At 38.1% G+C, this 22,963-nt stretch overlaps 1 protein-coding gene across 12 annotated transcripts in view; it reads right to left on the bottom strand.

Moving 5' to 3' along the window:
• Grik1 (glutamate ionotropic receptor kainate type subunit 1) overlaps positions 1–22,963 on the bottom strand; it is a 369,068-nt gene that overhangs the window by 40,507 nt on the left and 305,598 nt on the right. For 6 of the 12 annotated variants that reach the window (XM_048346336.1, XM_048346339.1, XM_048346345.1 and 3 more), the window contains 4 exons: positions 16,709–16,816; positions 8,486–8,599; positions 6,632–6,835; positions 5,478–5,701 (listed from right to left, as the gene is read on the bottom strand). In XM_048346336.1, the coding sequence (XP_048202293.1) occupies positions 5,478–5,701; positions 6,632–6,835; positions 8,486–8,599; positions 16,709–16,816 (650 nt within the window). Of the gene's footprint in view, positions 1–5,477; positions 5,702–6,631; positions 6,836–8,485; positions 8,600–14,475; positions 14,521–16,708; positions 16,817–22,963 lie in introns of all 12 variants that reach the window. The other 6 variants (XM_048346335.1, XM_048346337.1, XM_048346342.1 and 3 more) reach the window with 2 other exon arrangements.

Below are 22,963 nucleotides of genomic sequence, written 5' to 3'. Positions count from 1 at the left end.
TTCTTGCATGGTCTGGCTTTGAACTGTGATCCTCAGGTCTCAGCCTCCTGTGCAGCTCAGATTACAGGCCCGAGCCGCTGATGAGCAGCTCCCTCATCTTATTTTTGCTAAGGATTTTTTTCCCAGTAGGTTTATGATTCTTTCCTATATGGACCATGACCTTCCTATTTATACTTTGTACATAACTGGATGTTAGCTGCATGCCAACATGCCTATACCACCACAACTAGCTTTTATTGGTTGACATAGGCATCTCAGGAACTTTTAGCTGAGGGTAGCCTCAAAAAGTGATTCTTCTAAACTGCACTTGCTGAGTAGCTAGAATAGCAAACATGAGCCACTCTGCCTGGAGTGTGATAGATAGCTCTAGTGTGATATATAAAGAAACACAAATCACAATCTTTCCACACAGAGACACAGTTTACATTTAGAAGAATCATAGATCTGGCCAAGGAGTACATTAATATTAACTGCATAGTGTGGCTTGCTGGTGAATTTTAAGCTCATAATTTCCTTTTGATTTGTTTTTAATTGAATTGTTTTTAGAACTACAGCCATCATCAGTCACTTAATCACCAACCCTGGGTAGGTGGGAAGTGTTTTCTACAGCATTATCACAGCTGCATTGGTAGCGGGTGGGCCACAGGTAGTGAATTTTTCTGGAAAGACAACTAGTAGTTGAGAAGTACATGTGAACAATCGAACTCATTTTCTCTGCCTGTAGTTTCCTCTTATTTGTAGGAGAGAGAGAGAAAAAAAAGAGAGGAAAACTAGGTATCTCCATGGGATAGTATTTTAAAGAAACTATCTGGGGAACTGAATATAAATTTAGTTATTTTCTAAGCATCATTCTGACCTGTGTAACCCCTAGGCCGAGGTCTTTGTGATTACTTTCTCGTGGGCTGCCTTGTCAAAGCATGCTTATTTTTCTAACAGGGCTATTATCAGATGCTCAGCAGTGTGATTTGGAAATGATTTAAAATGCAACAATTCTTAGCAGCTTTGCCATTTGCCAGTGGGTCCTCTTAATGCAAGCAGGAGTGTTAGAGGAATGTTAAAATATCATCAGGCCAATGAGAACATACATGATGTTCTCCAAGCCATAAGGTGCTGGCAGTAAACAATAGCAGCTTGCTGACACATCAGGGAGAGCTGAGCCTAAGGTGAATATATTATCTAGAGCAAAAAAAAAAAAAAAAGAAGCAGGACACACTGTGAATCATGTATAAGGAACTGGGCAGAGAGTTCCTCTTAATAAAAAACCATTCTCTTAGTCCCTGGACACTGTCCTAAAGAGTTTCAGAGGGACTGAAGCAACAGCCTGGAAGATTATAGCACCATATTGGTATCCAATTTGGCTTCTGCTCAGCTGCAGGGTAGACTACAATGGTTCCGTAAAGCTTATGGATATAGCTAAATTGACATTGTCTTTCCAATACATTTTAATGACTGGTTCAACAATATAATTCAGTTTTGAATTTTCAAACTCTTACAACTCTAGTCATTTGTTGAGCAGGAGGAATGAACACCAATATTAATGAAACTGCTAATTAAAATGGCATGTTCATTGAAAATGCTGTTACTTAAATAATATCGTTGTCACTGGTACAATAATTTGAAAATATGAATTGCAATGCATTCAGAGGCTTATGTATTCAACAGAAGTATTCAAATAGAGCAAAACACCTAAGCAACCACCAGCCCTTCCAATACGGGGCATTTATCTCCCGCCTGCCCCCTTCACACGGGCTCTGAGCCATGAACGTACCACTTTCGAATTCTGCTCTTATTTTTAATTTAGTTTCATTTCCCCCAGTATTTCATACTTTACCCTTGTAAGTGAGCCATTAATTGAATTTTCTGTGTGTGTGTGGGGGGGAGGGGCGGAAAGGGAACATCAGTGTGATTCTACTTGCTCTGCAGGCATATTGTAGATATTTTCCCCGCTCAGATTCCCAATTACTTGGGGGAACATATAGAACAAAGATTGTTAAACAGTGTTGGCTGTGTATCACTGGCCTTTTATGATGCAAAAGGCCTACTTATCACCTGGAAGTAGATATTTAAGCTCAAAAGTTCTACTGCCTCCCTAAATATAGCCAGCAAGACCGTGTGTCAGCATCGGAAGGTTGGAGGGAAATCTTAAAATAGGATTGTATTCATGACAATCTCCAACTGCTGTTCTCTAATGATTCACCATGACATGTCTAGAGAAAGGTGACAGAGAAAGGGACCAATGTGCTTTGAATCTGTCGCAATTACCCTGAGAAGAGCATTAGGAGAATGTTAGAAAAGTGGCCTTATGTGGACATGTGGAAGTTCTTAAAGTTATACAAAGCATGATGGGTGTATACATGTGAGCTTAAACTTGAAGGGAAGATTGAAAATGATGCTCACACTGGAGTTCTCTTTTATGGATGGTATGGACATTGGGCTACACTGAGAAGGTGAAGATGAATCATTTTAAATGGAGAAAGTCTGTGGGCTTTCTTGGACATGGAATATAACCAATGAGTCTGTATTATGTAATTTCAGAATCCATTTTCAAGGGCTTCATTTTTCTCATATATAAGTAGATATATAGATAGATATTTCTAAATTCCAACCTAATATTGTTCAGGTTTTTAGGAAGAAAAGCATAAACCACTGTAAGCATACATGCATAGTATGCGAGAGTATGTGAGTCTTCAGTTTATTTAGCTTGTGTGTTTAACTAGGATATTAGTTCCTTGGGGTTAAATATTATTTCCAAGAGGTGAAACATGTCTACCCCAGATTATAAACACTGACATGCAAATGTACTACAAGTCACAATGACTGAAATTTTTATATTCATGACTATAATTCTTCCTTTTGATATCTACAACTTTAAAAATTGAATTCCATTCAGCTAGTGATTAATGCCTCTATCCACTGAGAATATTAGGTGTAAAGGCTGTGCCGGGCTTTATTTTTCCCCTTTAAGAGAACATATAATGCTATATTCCAAGACATAAATTCCAAATCTCTCCAGAGTTAAACATGATTAGATTAAGTGTTTTTCATTTACATTTCCCTAACTCTGATTGTAAACCATTAAAATAGCAACCATCATAATTTTACATCTTAGCTTCTTGCTGTGGAGTGACGGAGCTCATGGTCTCAAATTACAAAGCTAGGAAGTACAGAATTTTATCTGGGAGAATATCATCTAAAATACATTTCATGGCTTTATAAAGTAGGAGTACGGATGTTTTCTGAGGTGCAGAGACATTGTTAAGTACGGTGAAGGGCGAAGATGAAGGGAATAAGCGAAACAAGGAAGGGCTGGTTTACAAATGATACTTTCTGCAAGTAGGACTGTTGAGTGGATGGCATTGATGGGGAGATGCCATCCTAATAGAATTAGAATGTGTAAAGCCAGAAATATAGAGAACTAGTCACTAAGAGCTCATGGAAGAATGGGGGAAAAACAGCCAAAATGAACAAGGGGGCCATACTGGATGTTACCCTCTCCTGACATATTCTATTGACAAAATAGTGTTACTTTAACTCATGGTTGAAGGGAGTACCTTTTGGGTGTGTTCTCTGAGGACTACTAGGTACCACTGTCCTGATTTATTATCTTCTAGTAGCTTTGGTCAGCTTCATGGCAATACGTCACTTGCTTTCTCATCAACACAATCTTGGCTTTTCTGCTTCTCAGAATCCCTGACTAGCTAGAACCACAGACTGGGCTGTGGAGACTGACTTTCTTAGTTTCTTTTGTGCTCTAGGTGATGCTAGATAGAGGGATGAAACAAGTCAGAACAAGAATGAGCGGTTATTTATTACATGGTTCTTCTAGGGCAGTATTTATTTTCTAGGGCAATATGAATTCAGTTTTAGGCCATGATGACAAATAAATCTTGTTTTCACATTTTTTTTTTTACTTCTATAGCAATATATTCATTGTTTTGAATATGGTTTCTTAACTTTGGTATTATTGACCTTTTGGAATTGATAATCGTGTGTGTGTGTGCACGTGTGCACACACGCACACACGTGTATGTGTGTATATGTTTGTAGCTGTCTTTTATACTGTAGGATGTTGAGCAATCCTTTTCTCCATAGTATATCCATTTAATATGAATTGCAATTCTTGTCACTAGTTTTAGCAACCAAAAAATGTCTTCAGACATTGCCAAAGGTTCCCTGAGGGGGAAAACGTCTCTCTCTTGGTTGAGAATTACTGACTTACAATTTCAAAGAATAATATCATTGCATATACTATCAATAATGTATTTTCTGAAATAAGATATATGGAAAGAGGGTTTTGATCATTAGTTAAAAACACAAGACTTGAGAACTGATAATGGTACATTTTATAAGATATAGATAATATCAGAATTTTGTCTTTATATTGAATTAATAAATACCCATGTGTGAGAGCACACATTTACTCAGTGTAACTATGTGCCCATATAGATCGTTTTCACTTTCCCAACTTGGGTTATCTTTCCCAGTGTTTTTAAAATTATAATTATACTAGGAAAAGAGTTACCTGGCATTAATCAAAACTAGACAGTGGACAATGACAGAGAGCTAGCATGAAGAAATATTTCTCTTAGAAATTCCTGGAGGGAAAACAAAAATTGATTAGGGAAAAAGTTCATTATGTTTTGTTGAAAGGTGAAAAGACTGAAAACAAGCAAGTGACATACAAAGGCAGTTAAAAATCATGTCTTTTCAAGGGGTATCAATTATTTAAGCCAACAGAAAGATAAAACATCTAATTCAAATTAAGCATCAAAGGTATTTAGAAAAGATATGGTTTACTGGGTGGTATCAATATCTTTGGAAGAACTTTGCATAGCAGAAGGGTTGAAATAAAGAGTTAAATCTCAAAAAATAAAACCTAAACCAAATCGCCTTAATGGTAACACAATAATTTCATACCTCTATTCTCCACATGGAAGTAATCTTTATTTTCAGTGTTATTTTGTAATCCTCTTTCTAGTTGTCTAATATTTTGAAAAAATCCATTGAATCTTTAAGTTATTATTGTCTTACTCATGAGGATTCCCGAATCATTTTATACCAGCATTTTTGTTTGCTATGATAACTTCTACCTAACTTCATTTAAAAAATTAAATTAATCTAAATAACCCAGGAGTCAAATAGCTTGACATAATCTGGCTTTCGTTAATGAAACATTTTAAATGTATTAGTTGAGTTATTGCTTTTATTATACTACAACTAATGGAAAATGAATAAATAACCTCTTTATGCTGCTTGAAATACCGATAAAATCATAGTATAACACATTACCTTCTTGTCTTTAAAAACGTATATTTCTGAATAAGTAAGACATTTGTTTATAAAGTGACTTTTCCATAGAAAGCATATAAGAATAAGGCAGTAAGCAAATAAAAGACAAAAAAGGAATGCATTTTCAGTTCTTAAATTTGATCTGGGAGACTGACATGTTGTCATGAATCCCACGTTCTGAAGCTTACCTTGCAATCACAAAGAGCACACAGCTGACTCCCAAGCAGGCCAGGAGCACGTACATCCAAATGTCTGGAGACAAGGGGTTGAGGAAGGAGAAGACGCCAGGATTGGTCCCATTGGGCTTCCGGTAGAGAATGCTGATACCCAAGGTCATAAAAGGCTTGGAGAAGTCTATGACTTTCTCTCTCACATAAGTGATGGTAAGAGGAGCCACTGCCAGGTCAGCCTTCTGCAAAAACAAGTCCCAAATCCTTGGCGTCATGTTTCACTTCCCTGCAAGTGCCTAAACTTTTCTGAGTATCCTTGATCTCTACTTTCAACTCTAAATGCTTCCCATGCAAGACGTTTCTATGGTAATTGACTTTAATATAAAAACAGTTTACCCAGTTACTATATCAATAAAGACAAACCAAAAAGTATGCAATGCATGTACACTCAGTAGAGTAAGAAAATGCAAAAGGACATTACTAAAAAACAGCATTTAGAAAAGGAAGGAAATGAGCAACTTGATAATAATAATAGTTAATAAGATGACATTGCATATCTAAATTGTTTTATTCTACATAAAAAAAATCACCATTAGCCAGGTGTGGGTGGTCCATGACTGTGATTCTAACTTCATAGGAGGCTGAGATGATCTCAGGTCCACAGTTCAAATCCATCCCAGGCAGGAAAATCTGTGAGACTCTTATCAGCACCTAACCTTCAAAAAGCTGGAAGTGGAGTTGTGACTCAAGTGATGTGAGTGCTAGCCTTGAACAAAAAGGTCAGGGACAGCACTCAGGTACTGAGTTCAAGCCCCAGGACTGGCACCAAAGGGGGAAAAAATACCATTAGACTTAAAAAAGAAACATTTCTCTTGAAAGTGATTCAACTGTTTTTCCTGTTTTTTCATCCTTACACTGTTTTTTTTTTTTTGGCCAGTCCTGGGCCTTGGACTCAGGGCCTGAGCACTGTCCCTGGCTTCTTCCCGCTCAAGGCTAGCACTCTGCCACTTGAGCCACAGCGCCGCTTCTGGCCGTTTTCTGCATATGTGGTGCTGGGGAATCGAACCTAGGGCCTCGTGTATCCGAGGCAGGCACTCTTGCCACTAGGCTATATCCCCAGCCCCCTTACACTGTTTTTGTTTTTCAGATGTATGTGATATATTTTTGCTTACATGATCAATAAGTTCTTTCACCATCCCATTCCACTCTCCCTTGTCATTTTGGGCTCCATATTTGCCATCAGAGACTAGCTTAACATCATACAGGAACCCCAGGATGTTTGACAATTCTTTCAGCAGATCCAGGCAATATCCTTCAAATCTGTCATTTCCATACAGGGGTTTATCTGATTTTCTGTACATCACATAGGGCTCCTCCTAAATGAAAGAAATCAAGAGAAAGACTCTGTTCTCATGAAAGGAAGGATTGTGCCAGCACTGGTTTCGGGAATTATAATACTGTCAGAAGATTTTTCAGTGTTCAAAGTATTGAAGTACGTCCTGTACCTTTCTGCCTCTGCTAAACTTGGTCTCCCTGTTTCCTCACTGTCATATATTGCCGTTGCGTTCCTATCTCTTCCGATGTGAGCTTGTCCTTTCATTGTTCAGTGGGGTGTGGTGGGTGTGATAGAGGCATCATTGTGTTTTGTCATTGGGTCGTAGAAGACGGGAAGGCTCAGAACCTTCAGCTTTGCCCATACCAAGACTTTCTTTCCTAGGCTTCCTCCTCTTGATTTTTTGCCCTAAAAGCTTCATCCACTTCCAAAAGAAAAATCAGCCAATGCATCTCAAATTTCAAACTTCTCGTTTACTAAATATTCCAATTTTCTTATCAACATTTCCTCTCCATTTCACTGTTACTTTCTGTGTATGTCATTTCTATGTTTTCTTTTAGCATCAGTTCTGTAGTCTTATTGAAAATAACTTCATTTTTTCTTGCTAATCCTTCCCTTTTCTACCTATGTGACAAACCACCTGTTTTACAGATGATGGGCTCTTTCTTTCTACCATTCCTCTGTATACTTGATTATCTCAGTTGCCTACGTTTAAGCATGTAAAAAAATTAAAACAATTGGTATACTACTGACATGTTTTAGTCATTTAGGCCCCAAGTATAAATGTATATGTTGATCATACAGGTAAAATGGAAAACCCTGTTTGCAGAGAACGTATAGAACAGTCCAGTTTTTTTGAACGAACAATCCTTGCATATTAAGTGTTTCAAACACAATAGCTTTTATAGTACAAACTGCACGAAACCAGGCAGGCATGCCTGGTGAAGAGTTCAGAGGGGTTACTTCTGCCCAGTTTCCTCAGGAAAGAAGAGGGGGAGAAAATAGCCATTCACTGTACGGTAGCTGGGAGTGGATAAGATCAGAATTCTAGCAGGATGTTTGATATCAGCTGGGGTGATTGATTTACAGAGGTGTGAACAAAGAGAGGGGGTGATAAGATTCAGGGCAGGATGTGGAAACCCACTAACCCAAACCTTCATGAGCCTAAGAAAACCCAGGGTTGAGATAGGAAGAAGGGAGCAACACTCCTAGAGGGAGTCCACTTCAGCTCACAAACCAGCAACAGGGTATAAGCTGTGGCTCTGGAGGGACAGACTTCTTAATGAAAACATTGGCTGAAACAAACAGAAAACATTGGTTGACGGGAGGGAAACATGGAGGAAGTTTTGGGTTTTTTTTTTGCCTTTCACCTCCTAGTTCTCTGGTCTTTTGTGAGAGTCTCTCTTATTGGTCGAAACCAACCAACCAGTCAACAACCCAGAAAAATGGAAAGGTCAGCTGGGTGGAGTAGGGGATAAAATAGCACAGGGATGAGAATCCATTGAGGCAAGAGATCCTCAGACCATATTTGAAGCTTGTAATAGTCCTGTTTTAAGTATATGTAAACATATCCCAGCTAAAAACCAACATATTCAGACAGATGAAAACAAAAACACCTCACAGTTGAGGAATGATTCCAGATCTAGCATAGGAATCTAGAGAAGGAATCCAGAATATCATCAAGGTAACTTACCAGAATGGTGGTGACAATGAGTGTTCGATTGGCCAGTGAATCAGTGATATTGTTGGACCTGTCGTTGTTTCCATCTGTCATGTTGAGCCCACTATTGGAGTTCCAGATCCCAATCTACACAGAACACAGTACATCAGAGACTGCAGGTGGTCTGTGAGGACATTTACACTAAGAGGAGTCCCCTTCTAGACCAGCAGTGGGCATAGGAACTTACGGTCTAGGGCAGCAGAATGAGGCAGTAGAAGCTACTCAGTGTGGGAAAATGAGTCCATACAAGAATGAGTGTATCCACAGAATACTGGAGACTTGTGCTATTTGGGAATAGTAAGGGGAAAGGCCTCTTTGTTTTTGTTTATGAGGCTCATTGCTCTTCTTGAAATGAACAAAAATACAAACTTCTTAGATGGCTATCAGATTTATCTTCCAAAATATATATTGGTTGAGCTGCTGCATCTATATCAGGTGCAGTTCCAAGCACTGTGCAACACTTAAGAGACAAAAAAAAAAAATCTCTTTCTTTGGGAGGCTTTCATTCTATTACAAAATATCCTGCCCAAATGGATTACATAAATTTCTTTAAAGCTTATGAATAATGAGATGGAGGGAGCTGGTGGAGGGTGGAGATATTATACATCAAAAGGAAATGAGGGGGCTGGGGATGTGGCCTAGTGGCAAGCGTGCTCGCCTCGTATACATGAAGCCCTAGGTTCGATTCCCCAGCATCCCATATATAGAAAATGGCCAGAAGTGGCGCTGTGGCTCAAGTGGCAGAGTGCTTAGCCTTGAGCAAAAGAAGCCAGGGACAGTGCTCAGGCCATGAGTTCAAGGTCCAGGACTGGCAAAAAACAAAACAAACAAACAATCAAAAGGAAATGAGATGGGAGAAAAACCAATGTTTCTGGTCCTCATTTCACTGAAGGGACAGTGCTGGACTGCGATTGTGTCTGTGTGTCATGGCAGGACATGGCTCGCATTCTGTCCAGGACCTAATATCGTCTGTTAGTATCATCCATTTACCTGTTTTGGGGGTCTTCTTGACCATGACCTCCTCTAATAAGGATAATAGTGTTTATTACTTGTTGATCTTTGTATCATAGAACCAACCATGGCAATTTATGTTTGGTGAAAACCATTGCTCTTTCAAAATATCATGAGCTATTTTCTTTAGTGGCCTAGGTCCTACTGGCTTTATTAGGCCCTGTAGTAATACAGATTTTACATTTTTATTTCTTGAATATGAAATTCTTTCAATTACCTCTCCTTAGGTAATAGCCAAAACATAGGTGCACTAAAATTATTGTATAAGATTACTTTCTATATATACATACATATAAACATACATATTATGTATATATACACATATATAATACATACAATATGTACATATTATACAACATATTCTACATATACAACATATACAATAGTATACTACATGTTGTATAATATGTACATATTGTATGTATTATATTATGTCATATGTATATGCATTAGTAGCAAATTTCATGTTTGGACTTGAGTCTTAGTCCAAGAGATCTCATTATACATATAAGAATTTTTTAAAATACATTCAATTCAAAACATTTTTGGTGCCAGGCATTTCAAATAAGAGCTGTTCAACTCATATATGGATGTTTTAGGCTCTGAGACGGTCAGGAACAGAGTGATCTGTCTCAGTCCTTAGTGGGTAGTGCTAGCCATGTGAAAGGGAGGGGACACTGGCAAGGCAGGTCTATGATGTCCGCCAGCTGCTATGCCATGTGACCTTGGACAAGAAACTAAGCTTTCAGAGCTTTGGTTCTCTAATGGTAAGCTCATTACAAAGCTACAGCAAAGATCAAGTGAGATGATGTATGTAGAAGTATTTATGTATATTAAGGACTATATAAATGTTCATGATAAATTTCTCCAAGCTGGCTCTGTTGCAAAGGATTTGGAATTGTGAGGGATTTTTTTTTTTAAATCTCAGAAATGGATGAAGTACAACAGGGATGAGAAATCATGGCAGCTGATGCTCATTAACACTTGGGCAGAGTCAAATGGATGGATTGGATTCATGTCTGATTCCTAAACGCATGTATTCCTTCAGTACAGGAATATATTTCCTTCAATAGGGAGCATATTTGCCTAGCTCAACAGGGTATGAGCCTTGTGTTATCTAGACCCTAGTTTATCATCTTTCTAGTTGTGTGGCCTTGGATGAATAATCAACCTCTCTGTGGCTTAATTTTTTTGTCAGCAAACTTGAGATGATAGAGCTCATCTGATGATTAAATTATCACACCTTAGAGCTTGTCTGGCTTCTTCCATCATTGATTTTCTATCTTTGCTTTTGTTTATTGCCTGAATTTATCAGCTAGAAATTAATTTTACTTGAAAAATATCCTTCTTAGATTTATAAATGGCTTGAGTAAGTATGAAGGACTATTAAACATTAGCCTGAATACTTGGAGTGGTTATTTGGAGAAATAAAGAGATAGGGAGTTAAAAATAAATTAAGATAGTATTATGTCAAGCTGTGGCACATATCATAGCACAATACATTGGTTGATGAACACACTTATTTATGTATTCCAAATCTATGATATTAGCTGTAAGTAACCAACTCCATAAAGAGACTTTGGAATGATTCTACTTAAACCTTGATTTAGGAACAGGAAATGGAAATCAAATTTTTAACTGAGTATTGAAAGGTGAACGTGACTTTCTTTTAGGACACTTGCTTTTTAAAGTCATAGAAGACGTTGTTTTTAAAGGTTACTTTTATGAATGTCAAGTGTGTATGTTTATGGGAACTCCTTTTAATGATGCTGGGGCATTAACCCAGGGCCTCCCACGCTCTAGGCAAACAAGTTACCACTTGAGCCATGCCTCCAGTCCTTTGGTTTATATTTTGTGTTTGAGATGGGGTTGCTAACTAAGATTGTGTTGGCTCTGAATTTCAGGCTCTCTGTGCCCAGCTCAAAGAAACATTTTTAAAAATAGTTTTCATATTTGGAAATAGAAGTGCTGAATGGTTTCGCAATTGCATTCACTTCTAAAATAAAATTTGAAATTGTAGACAAATATATACCACAGCTTGACATCTAGCTTTTATTTCTCTTGCCATCCTCAGCAAAGTGCAGAAGGTAAGCGATGGTTGCTGCTGCCTTTTCAATCAAGTAAGTCTCCAGGTCCCAATAGGGCAAATTTTCCTCCATAAAATGAGAGGGAATATATTTGTTTTCCTACTATCTGTAGAAAAGAAGAGGCTTTGAATAGAAATGGAAGGGCATCAAAATGAAGTAAAAGGTCAGGCTATTCCTGGAAAGTAAACAGAATACATATGCAATTTGGAGGATCTCATTCTTGTTTTTAAAATCTTTTAATCAGCAAAACCTTCATGTGTATGTCAGTATGTATGTGTGTTTCTTTTAAACCTGTCTACTGCTTTTCCCTGTTAATTGAAATTAACAAGTGGTCAGCAAAGGAATGTCTCTCTGGAGAAGTAAGGTTCCATGATGTGGTATGTGCATGCAAGCGTGTGTGTGTGTGTGTGTGTGTGTGTGTGTGTGTGTGTGTGTGTGTGTTTGTGCGTGTGCGCGTGCTGGGCAGACATAGCCTTTTAGACATTGGTATTTCAGTCTTGTTCTACGACCTTGGAGGAGTGCCTTCAGGAAGTAGAACCTCAATTTTCAAACTGTGGTCTGAAGACAGACAGCAGTAATTTACCAGCGAGAGGTGGTGGAGGGTGGATCAATTATTTGTGGGGAGGAACACTCAAAGGCTAAATTGTCTGGCCTGCCTTCTTTCACTCTGTCTAGGCTGGTATGAGGCAGTAGTCATTTGTTATCTGGGACAACTGAAGGAATATTTGAAAATGAATGCCCAGAGGACATTTCACAAACTTTAAAAAAAATGACACCACCAAAGGTCATTCAGAGGCTCACTTTTACCTACTTTTTTTTTTTTTGAGTGGGATTCACATAAATGTGAAAAATCTAAAATTACCAGACCAAAATAACCAATGTGAGGAGGATACAAAGGCACATCCACTTCCTGTGTCATGAGCCTTCTTTTCACTTCTTAGTGAGGGGGTGGGTAAATGTTCCATCCCTTTCTTGGAAATAATTTCAGGGGATGTATTCTGTAGTTGGAAGAGGCCAGGGTGCTAGTATAAATGGTTGGAATTTAAATACAATGGGGATTGAATTCTTCTCTTTGAAGATGGTGTCTTCCTTGGGGAAGTACAATGTATTCAGTCTGATTGTGTGTTTAGTCTGATTGGGTCACATCTGCTAGAGCTCAGGTTTCGGTGAATTGCGGGTGCACAGTCATAACAGAGAACTGATGGCATCTGTAGTTCACCATATAGGTAGCAGTGGTGATCAGAAAAGAGGGGGCGTGAGGGTGTGACTTAATGAGACTACATCCTTCAGGTGTGTTCTGTATTCGGCCGTTAATGACAAATGAGGGGCAGCTCCCCTCCCTATGGCTAAATTCCAGTTTAGCTTCAGTCTCTGGGATACTTGGCTTGAATGAATTCAATAGCACATAAAGTGCTTGATCTCACAATGGATTAATGTAATAAGCTGCTTTTAGAGTGACAGGTGAGGCCATTTGTTTACTATAAATGAGGAAACTAGTTCAACGCTTATGGACCTTTGATACTCTGGTTTATTGACCATTGAAACAGAACTGTTAGAACTAATTTTTTGTTTTACAGTAACTGGGTTTGACCTCAAGGCTTCTTGCTTGCTACGGGTGCTCTACCACTTAGCCATGCCTTCATCCCTAAATCTGTTTGTTTTTTTTTGCCAGTCCTGGGTCTTACACTCAGGGTCTGAGCACTGTCCCTGGCTTCTTTTTGCTCAAGGGTAGCACTCTGCCACTTGAACCACAGTGCCACTTCTGGCCATTTTCTATATATATGTGGTGCTGGGGAATCGAACCCAGGGCTTCATGTGTAAGAGACAAGCACTCTTGCCACTAGTCCATATTCCCAGCCCCAAATCTGTTGTTTTTAAAACTTAGCAGGAGGAAAATTTTTGAGTTTATCTACTTGATGCTACCAAGAGGGAAATGAGTCTTTTGGTAGTTTGAAGAACTATTTATTTAACTCAACTGGTAATTTGAAAGACAGAAGTGAAACTGACAAACTGTTTGACCTGAAGTAACTTAAGGGTCTATTCGTCAATCAACAGACTTTCTTAACACATAGTTTGACAGACAGAGGGGAGGTGGTGAGGGAGAGAGAGGCAGAATGGTAGGAGGGAGGAGAAAGAATGAAAGACAATATGGTGTTTGCCTATCACTGGGATATTTTTATGATCCAAATGTTTTTAATGTTTACCATTTGCTTATATAAATCTATGCACAGTCATTGGCCACATGGTACTGTATAATAAACTATGAAATTGTAGGTCGTATAATTTACAAGATAATCTCATTTCCCTTCCAAAGTTTCTCATGTTTTTGCTCTCTGCTAACAGTAGTTCTAAATCAAATTGTAAAAAAGTGCACTCTGGCAAAAAAAAAATCTTTCACAAAATAAGGATACCTCCTAAGAAAGGGGGAGTTTCTGAAATGACTCCTTTTTTCTTCTTCTTTTTCTTGTTGATATTGAAGGACATGTCCTGATCTTAGCCTATCTGGCTAGTCTGTTGGGCCAAATCCATTGTGTTTTCATCCCTTGTAGGGGAACTACTTCATTACTTGAGAAGGAACAGGTTGATGCCTGTTTCTGCTATAGGCCTCATAGTGACAGATCCTGCTCAAGACAAACAAAAATAATCTAGGGGGAAGTAGCTAATCCATCCTTACTTAGTCCATCACAATTCATGAGTGATGTTGACAGAAAGCATGTTCTAGTCCCCCTTTCCCATGGTGTGAAATCTCACCTCTACACTGCCACTGGAGAGCTACTGGTCTGGCAAAACTGGAAGGATACTAGCTTTCCAGGGATATTCCCTGCCCCACCCCAAGTTTCCTGCAGTTGTGATCAGAGTACAAACCTTCTTCCACTCTTTATACAAGTGCTTAGACACTTCACCAGCAGCCTTGGTTTTCAGAGAGGAAAAATAAAAACAGCACTTCATTAAACATGGAGCATGGAACCCGAAAGTTAAATATGGTGTGCGGCAGATTCCTCACCTAGTGTTTGGAATTTTGCATCATAATCTAATATAAAGCTTGACACAACTTAAGAGATGAATATATATATATATATATATATATATATATATATATATATATATCTTGGATGTTTTAGGAGTTGTTTGGTGCTAAGACTCTCGTTACTCTTCCTTTCATACAACAAAATTGACTTTTAAATATAGACACTTGTTCTGTTGCTTTAAAGACTGTCATTATCTCTTATAAGAAGAAAATTGGTAATTTCTGCCGAAGGTATTTGTAACAAAATTAGTCAACCAACACACACACACACACACACACACACACACACACACACAATTACTAAAGAAGAAGCATGCATGATGACTTATTCTTTGATTACATGTTTCCAGGCAGTAGAAATTTAAGTGCAAGTAAAAAAAAAAAAAAAGGACTTAAAAATAGTAATTTTCCCTGCAGACCCTGACAAAGGCTGACATGACAAGATTAAAGGTCTGTCCTTCTTTGGCTCCTGTGTGTTGTTGTTTTTTTTTTTTTCCCCCATGGCCACCACAGCCCAATCAGCCTTCTGAGGAATTGAGCCCAAGTCACCTGAAGAAAGAAAAGTTATTGCGAACGATGAAGAGATAACAAACAAGCAGAAAACACTTTCATCTTATTTGATTTTGCCTTTGATGGAAAAATACCAACAGAATGGGCATAGTGGTGCTGTGTATAAATAGCTGGGAAAATATGGTGATATCTATGTCATTACCCATCTGAGCCAAAATGAGGTTTTCCTTTCAAGCTTTCTTTCTGCCTTCAGTCCTCTACCTTATCATGAGAGCAGGGGAGAGCAGGGTGAGCCTAGAAAAGCAGATGCTTTCTTTTTAAAAAATTACAAATTTTTAGATGATAGTATTCACCCCTTTTATTCCTCTAGCAGCAACTCCACATCCTGTTGGGGTAGGATTGGTGACGTCTTAAGCTCCTTTAAACCAGCAGAGGGACACATGAGAGAGATGAATCCACAGAGAAATTAGAGAAATTGCAAATCTGCATTTATAATGTGTACCCGCCAAGGCTGAAAATGGACAGAGTTTTCTTAATTTAATACCAGTAGAAACTTCCTACCATATTTTGCCTGATTATTCCTTGTTTCAATCCATGCTATTTGGGGGTACCAGGTAGTAGGGATCTGCCAAAATATTCTCCGAGTTCATAAGAGCAGTAAAACAGAAATACAAACCTTATCTCATTTAAAAAAAATCAACCCAAGTTTTCAAATTAAGTGAACAACTGTTTCCAATGCCATGCACACATATAACATTTTGCTCACTATAATGATGAAGGAGTTAGATTATAAAGTTTTGATTCTTCAATGATTGACGTCGTTTCAAAAATTTTTCTTCCTTAAGGTTCTGATGGAAACAATCTTCAAATTATACATGCTAAGTCGAATATTCAACAGTCATGAGTATTAGCACTGGGATAATAAAATGGATTCAGAAGCCCAATTCTTTTTGTTAGTATTTAAACATTTTTACATTAGTGCTATTCTAAATAGCACTTTAAGAGTTACAACTAAAACAACCCCAAAGTGAGAATCCAAATTAAAATGAAAATTTCAGGCATTTGCCCTGAAATTAAGGATGCAAAGTTAATTTACTCCAGTAAGCCTCTTGTATCCTACTTTATCCCATCCCTCTGACACCAGTCTTGAAATAGAGTGCAGCTAAAATAACTCCTGAGCAATCCTTGAGTGCCATTCCATAGATGAACCCTGACAGCTCTTGACTTTCCAAGTCTAAATTCAATTACGCAAACTCTTGCAGAAATAGTCTTAATGATGCCCACCTGATGAGTTATTAGAAAATAATGTATGTATGAATGCTATATTAAACAATTACTGATAAATATTAGCTGACACTACTATTAATAACACATACATAATTTAAGACTCGAGCTCATCAACAGCTCTGTGCAGACTAGGGCAAGCCATCTAGAACCTTGGATGGGAATAAACATGTCAGGACAATCACTTTCTCATTCTCCAATTTGCCTGTGACATTTAGCTCCAATGCTTGAGCAGTAGACTTTGTTTATTTGATAATTCATTATCAACGGAGTTACCTTTTCAGTTCCTTCCTCTTTGAGGCTAATAATGTCCAGATCAAAGTCCTTTCTCAAGCCATCAGTTTTATTGAAGGTGATACGTCCAGTCAAGCCATCCCACCGAGCCTGTGCGTGGAAAGAATGTGGTGTTACTCTCTACTCCTTACCATAGTCTCATGCCTAGATAGCTCAAATTCTTCACAATCTCCCATTTCAGTTTCATCAGACAGATACAAGCTATTGTGTTAGTTTAGTGATTCGAAACCATAGCACGTCACCATTTTATTAAAACAGATTTGTTTTGTCAGTCGTAACAGCTGAACACCAGTCAAATCTGTGTTAGTGGCAACCTACATAGTCGGGAAAGAATACCTAGAAAATAGTTTTCACAACTGTAAACAAAGTCTAGAAAGTCATACATTCTGTTTTCCAAGGTCAAATCAAATCCCAGGATACTACCCAGGGGAAGTCCCTTCCTACTTTATTTTTAACTGGGAGAAAGATAAAGACCCATGTTGTATTATTGAAATTTTAGGGTGTTTATGATTTAGGCCTTCTAAGGTTTCATGGGACTTTGAGTTTCTTCTGACTGCTACAGTAAATTTTCACAATATTTTTTGGCTTAAAAGAAATGTGTGCTCCCACAATTCTGAGTAAAATCCAAGTGTCCTCAGATCTGTGAGGTCCCTGAGGCCACTAAAGGAGACTCCAACTTTTCTCTCTTCCTGCTTCAGGTGGCTGCCCACTGTGTCTTGTGGCCACATCACTACAATCTCTGCCACTGGTCAAATGTCCTCCTCTTCTGCTTGCATGAAATGTTCCTTTTCTTTCTCCAGGACCCTTGTGATGATAATTCAAGGCCTTAGGTGTACAATCCAAGATAATCTATTAATCTCACAATCCTTATTTTGATCGATATGGGGTCTTTGTTTTGTCAGATAAGGTAACACTTGCAAATTCCAGAGATTGGGCCACAGCTAGCTTTTGAGGGTACCACCATTTCACTATTCTGTGAATTAGCATCATCTAAAGGAAACAGAAATCCACAGTTATCCACCTTTTGTAGAATCCACGTCTCACAAGTTTGGTTGTATTGAATTAAAAAATGGTTTGGAGGATTTTGCATTTCAATATTTTGGTAAATTTTGATAACCATGTTTATCTGATTTTCAGTTGCAAATGGAAGCAAAGGTGAAACACGTTTAGGTGTACACCCAATGTTTCCTCCCTCCTGCCTTCACCTGACTCATCAGACATGGGTAAAATGTGAAGAGCCTGAAGAATTAACTATATTTGCAGTAGTTCACATCACATGCAGCTTTCCAATCTAGTTACGGTTAGGCAAAAGGCAGAGCAATGCAGTGGAAAGAACATGAGTTTTCTATAAAACTGGGACTGAATCGTGTAACTCGGGGGCAAATTATTTAACCTGATCCCAAATTATCTCAGGTTCTAGGGGATGTTTCAGGTAGAATTTTTGTGAGGGACAATCAAATAGCACTTAACACAACTGTTTAAACAATGTCATTATTTAGAGCTTTCCAACACAACCATGAACACATTTTAAAGTTGAACAACTGTTATATTTTACTACAATCTCTTGCTTTACTTCTCCACTTTCATAAACTCCAGAGCTTGGATTTTATCATTCCATATCAGAACTCACCTACCTGCTCTTTTTTGGGGGGGAGGGGTCTCTACTGTATTTCATTATACAAATCTTTATCAGGTTAATTGTCCCCAAATATAATTTTCATATTCTTATGTGCACTTCCAGCATATAAAGTAACTCATTGATTCATGACACCTACAAATTATGCTAAACTTTGACTTCCCATTGGATATTGTGATGCTTAATTTTATGTGTACTTTCCTGGCCATTGGATGCTCAGGTATCTCTTTAAGCATTTTGGGTGTGCCCACCAGGGTGTTTGGAGAGAGGAATGACATTGCAATCGGCGGCCTTGGTACAGTCTTTTGCCTATCCCAATCTGAGTGACTGGCACCCCATCCACTGAGAGCTGTGAAAGAATAAAATAGCACAGGGAGAATTATATTCTGCTTGACTATTGGAGTTCAACTATTGGTCTTCTCCTATCACTGTGCTCCTGGTTCTCAGAGTTTCAGAGGCAAGCTAAGGCTGGACTAACAGCTCCCCCCAGGACTCTAGTGTTCAGATGACCCAGTTTGGAATTTCTCAGTCACTTATGATTGTTGAAGTAATTTATCATAATGGATCTCTTTATTTATATTTATATATTCTCTTATCTTCTTTCTCTGAAAGCTCCAGAATAACATAGTGGTCTTTCAAACTGTTGTCGAATTGATCTCTCCAGTTCCATGTCCTTCTGCACAGTTCCAATTGGAACAGGCCTAGTGTCTCCAACTTCTGTGCCCTTATCCTGCCTGACACTTATCCTTTAGGATTGTATTATTGTGCTGTTTGCATTCACAGTCACAATTCTCCCCCTTCAAAGCAAGGCATTCACAGCCTGTGCTACTCTAGCCAGCATTGTTTTGTGATTTCTCTTTTATAGTTTTGTATTTTTATGACTCTCTTTTATGTTTCTCAGTCTGGAATTCCTTATTCCTTTTCACGAGAAAACCCAATTCTCATACCAAATTATATTCTCTCTAGTATGAACAAGATGACTTGGCCCTTAGGCACTTTAATATATATTCTTCCTCTAATTTGTTTCAAAAGTCTTACTAATTAGCAAGGTTTATTTAATTCCCTTATTTTCTCTCTTGATCTCTCTTTCTTCCATTCTCTCCCATCCAGTCTTCAATTTATAACCCTTATCTAAGTGAAAAATCTGTAGTTTTGGTTAGTACTGGGGTTTGAAATCAGGGCCATGTGCTTGTATGGTAAGCATTTTTACCATTCAAGCCATATTCCCAGCCCTTTTTGCTTTAATTTATTTTCAGATAGGCTCTCATTACCTTTGTTTTTCTCTTCTTGATTGTCAAAGTGAAGTACAGAGGGGTTACAGTTTCATATGTAAGGCAAGTACATTTCTTATCCAACTTGTTACCTCCTCCCTCATCCCCCGAGCTTCCCCCCCCCCCATCTCATTAACTTTTGGTCTGGGCTGGCCTTGAACTACAATCCTCCTCCCAAATATCTGGGACTACAGACATAAACCACCATGCCAGGCTGAAAATACACTTGATTGGATATCAGGAAGCTGAAATTAGTCTTTATGCCATTGTCAAGTTGTGTGAACTTGACTGAGTAATTTTGTGGTCATTTAGGCCACAGAGGAATGTTAAATTAAGTAGCAGTTTGGAACAAAATGGGAATTCTATAACAGTAGAGGAGAGAACATAGAAAGATTTGATCTAGTTGGTAATCTATAGTAAGATGGGCTTTATAAAGCATAACACAGTTACCATTTTAGGTTTTTGTGCAAAACATATTACAATCTATCTGGGAAGGGAAGACTGCTTCATTTATTTCTTTCACTATTAATTCACTTGGAAAATGTTTATGATTTGATCATCTTTCCTAGCCCTAACCCTAACCCTAACCCCAACCCCATACAGCAGTGGTCATGAGGATTAGGACAAAGATTTACCTTAAGTATTAACCAAAAAAAAAATATCTGGAGAAAAAGTATTCATCCCAACAGCATGAAAGAAAGAGTCAGCAAAAGATTTCTGGAGATAAGCATGCCTGAGCTGTCCAAGGAAAAGTTGGTCACGCCAAGACTCACAGCCTAGGTAATAACATGCAATGAAAAACAGTTATGGAACTTTCTGTGGGTTAATAATGCAGAGTAAAGACTGATGAGAAATGAGCCCGGGAGGAAGGCAGGTGCCTGCACATTAAGGTTTATGACTCATACTTGTTTGCTTGGACACTGTAGACATCTGGGAATCATCACTATTTTACATATCACTGTGCCTTGTTCTCATGTGCATCCTAGAGAGATCACACTCATAGAATGAGGTAAGTTAACTCAGAAGCAAAAGATTAGACAGCAGGGAGTTCTTATCAAACACCATTTGTGGAATCCAATTCATATTCCCAATAATGAACAGAGAAACAGCACCATTCTTCCTCTCCCTGGCCCATTAACTTATGCGCCATTACATATGAAATGGACACAGTTCCATTAAATATGAATGGACAGAGTTCCATTAATGGAGCAGAAATTCATGGGGAGAAATGGATGGAGATCCATAGGGAAAAATCAACGCACATGCAAAGAATTGATGCAATTGACAAATAAATTTTCTATGTACCATTCAGATAGAATAGAGAGTGGTTAATGTTAGAAATTAAATCAAATTAATGCTAGGAAAGGGGATTTGACAGTAGAAAATGCCAGCTTTCTAATCTGTGCTGTCTAGATGGTAGATGGGATGAGAGTTGCTCAAATGCTATGGCATAAGAAGAGAATTTCTTCAGATCCTAGATGCAGTCTCCTTTGTTTACGGATTAAAGTAGTCCACAACACAGACACTAGCATTAACTTTAAAAATGCGATGGTGCTTTTACTGCTTATTAATTACCCCTGTTGTACAAGTAGTCCACAGGACGCAAAGAATCAAAATACTGGGTGTATCTGAATTTATGTAGACACCACAATCTCCTTTTTCCTCTGCAGCACATCCCAATCTTGCTTCATATATTCTAGTCACCACTTGCTTATTATGTAGGGCAAAGGCTGGTTTGTGGAAATGAGAGCTACAAAATCAGCTGCTGTGTTGGTTATGGCAAGTGTCTGAAATCTGAGAGCAATTTGTGTAAGGCTTTGGTTCAGTGGAAATGTCTTCTGTGCTAGGGGTTTGGATTAAGCCAGCTTTGAGGTCCCTTCTTATTTGTGAAGACTGTACAGTGCTAACCCTCCTTCTCATCTGTGTGCAGGCAAGTAGTCACCTTCATTAAGTTCTACAAGCATTTCCAAAAGCTTTTTCATAAAGGCAACTTTTCTTTTATAGAGGTCATGCTGCAAATCCATTTAGTACTTCGTCCAGAATTTATGGGGCTCTCTGAAAATGTACAGTGCGGGTAGCATTTATCTCTTGATGTAACATGTAGCTCATAGCAGGGTCTTAAATCCCAGTTCCCAAATCCAATTCCATTTTCATAAAGTGTATCTTTTGTGTCCCTTTGTTTGGATTCTGGCACTGGTTTTTTTCTTGAACTTAGCGTTCCAATCACTGGTGCAGAGTAATTCGCACTTCTTGCTTTCTTCCATGCTCATCCAAGTGGCAAAAAAGTTTTCTTTTCATGCTCCAACAATACTTTTTACCATGCCTCAAATATCTACAAAGACTCCCTGCCTTCTTCTTTACAGAGCTATATCTTTTGACCTTCAAAGTTAAGTTTTCCTGCTAGGGCAATTACCCACATCTTCTGTCTCTCTTCCCCTAGGCAAGTTGTATTTCCACATATGTTCTTTGTTTTTTGAGAATTACTTTTTGATACATGTTTACTAATCGTCATCTGAACTATTGATTAGGGTGAACATCCAATAAGTAATTTCTGTGTGACAAATAAGGTTCATAAGGAATCTATTTTCAAGAACAAGGCTGAAGCATATACAATTTAGGTAATGACATAATTATATTATTCATAATTATAATTTTTCTTGCCTCATGTAGAAGCATCTGCAGATGGAACAATTATAGTATGCTTCAGGGAAAACACTACTTAAACATTGTCCCTATTTTAGGAAATAGCTTTAATATCTACCCAGATAGACCTCTAAGTAATTACTGTTTAATACTGACTAAATCAATTGGGTGGCTTTGTGAGCACTTTTGTCCAAAATATTGCACTAATATAAACCTAAAAGTTAATTTTCTTTCTTTTAAAATGACTATGGGCTTGAAGTATTTGATTGGATCTTAACATGAAAACCTGAAAGTTACAGTATGGAAATGGAGGAGAACGTTAATACACCAGATCTATCATAATTAGGACAAATTCAAATTATTTGAGGAACATATGTTCAAATGTGAAACCAAGGCAAAGGACACAGTCTAGAAAATATGGTCCTTTATTCTGTGCTTTACAGGATTCTAGACTTACAGGCGAGAAGAAAAATAATTTCCTAGTAGGTCAAGACATGTCCAGATGTTGAATATTTCAAGATAGCTAAACTAAGATACTAAAGGAAGACTATCCTGATGTACTTCTTACATTTAGTTTATTGCTCTTACATGGTAGCAAAGCAGATTATTCCCTTTATGTCCCCTGTAAACTAGAATGTGGTAAAAAAAAAAAAAATAGCTCCCAACAACCTCTACAGCTCCCCCACC

This window comes from Perognathus longimembris, chromosome 5 (genome assembly GCF_023159225.1).
Source record: "Perognathus longimembris pacificus isolate PPM17 chromosome 5, ASM2315922v1, whole genome shotgun sequence".
In the NCBI taxonomy this organism is placed as follows: Eukaryota; Metazoa; Chordata; class Mammalia; order Rodentia; family Heteromyidae; genus Perognathus; species Perognathus longimembris.
This window is presented reverse-complemented; position numbering and strand designations above follow the sequence as displayed.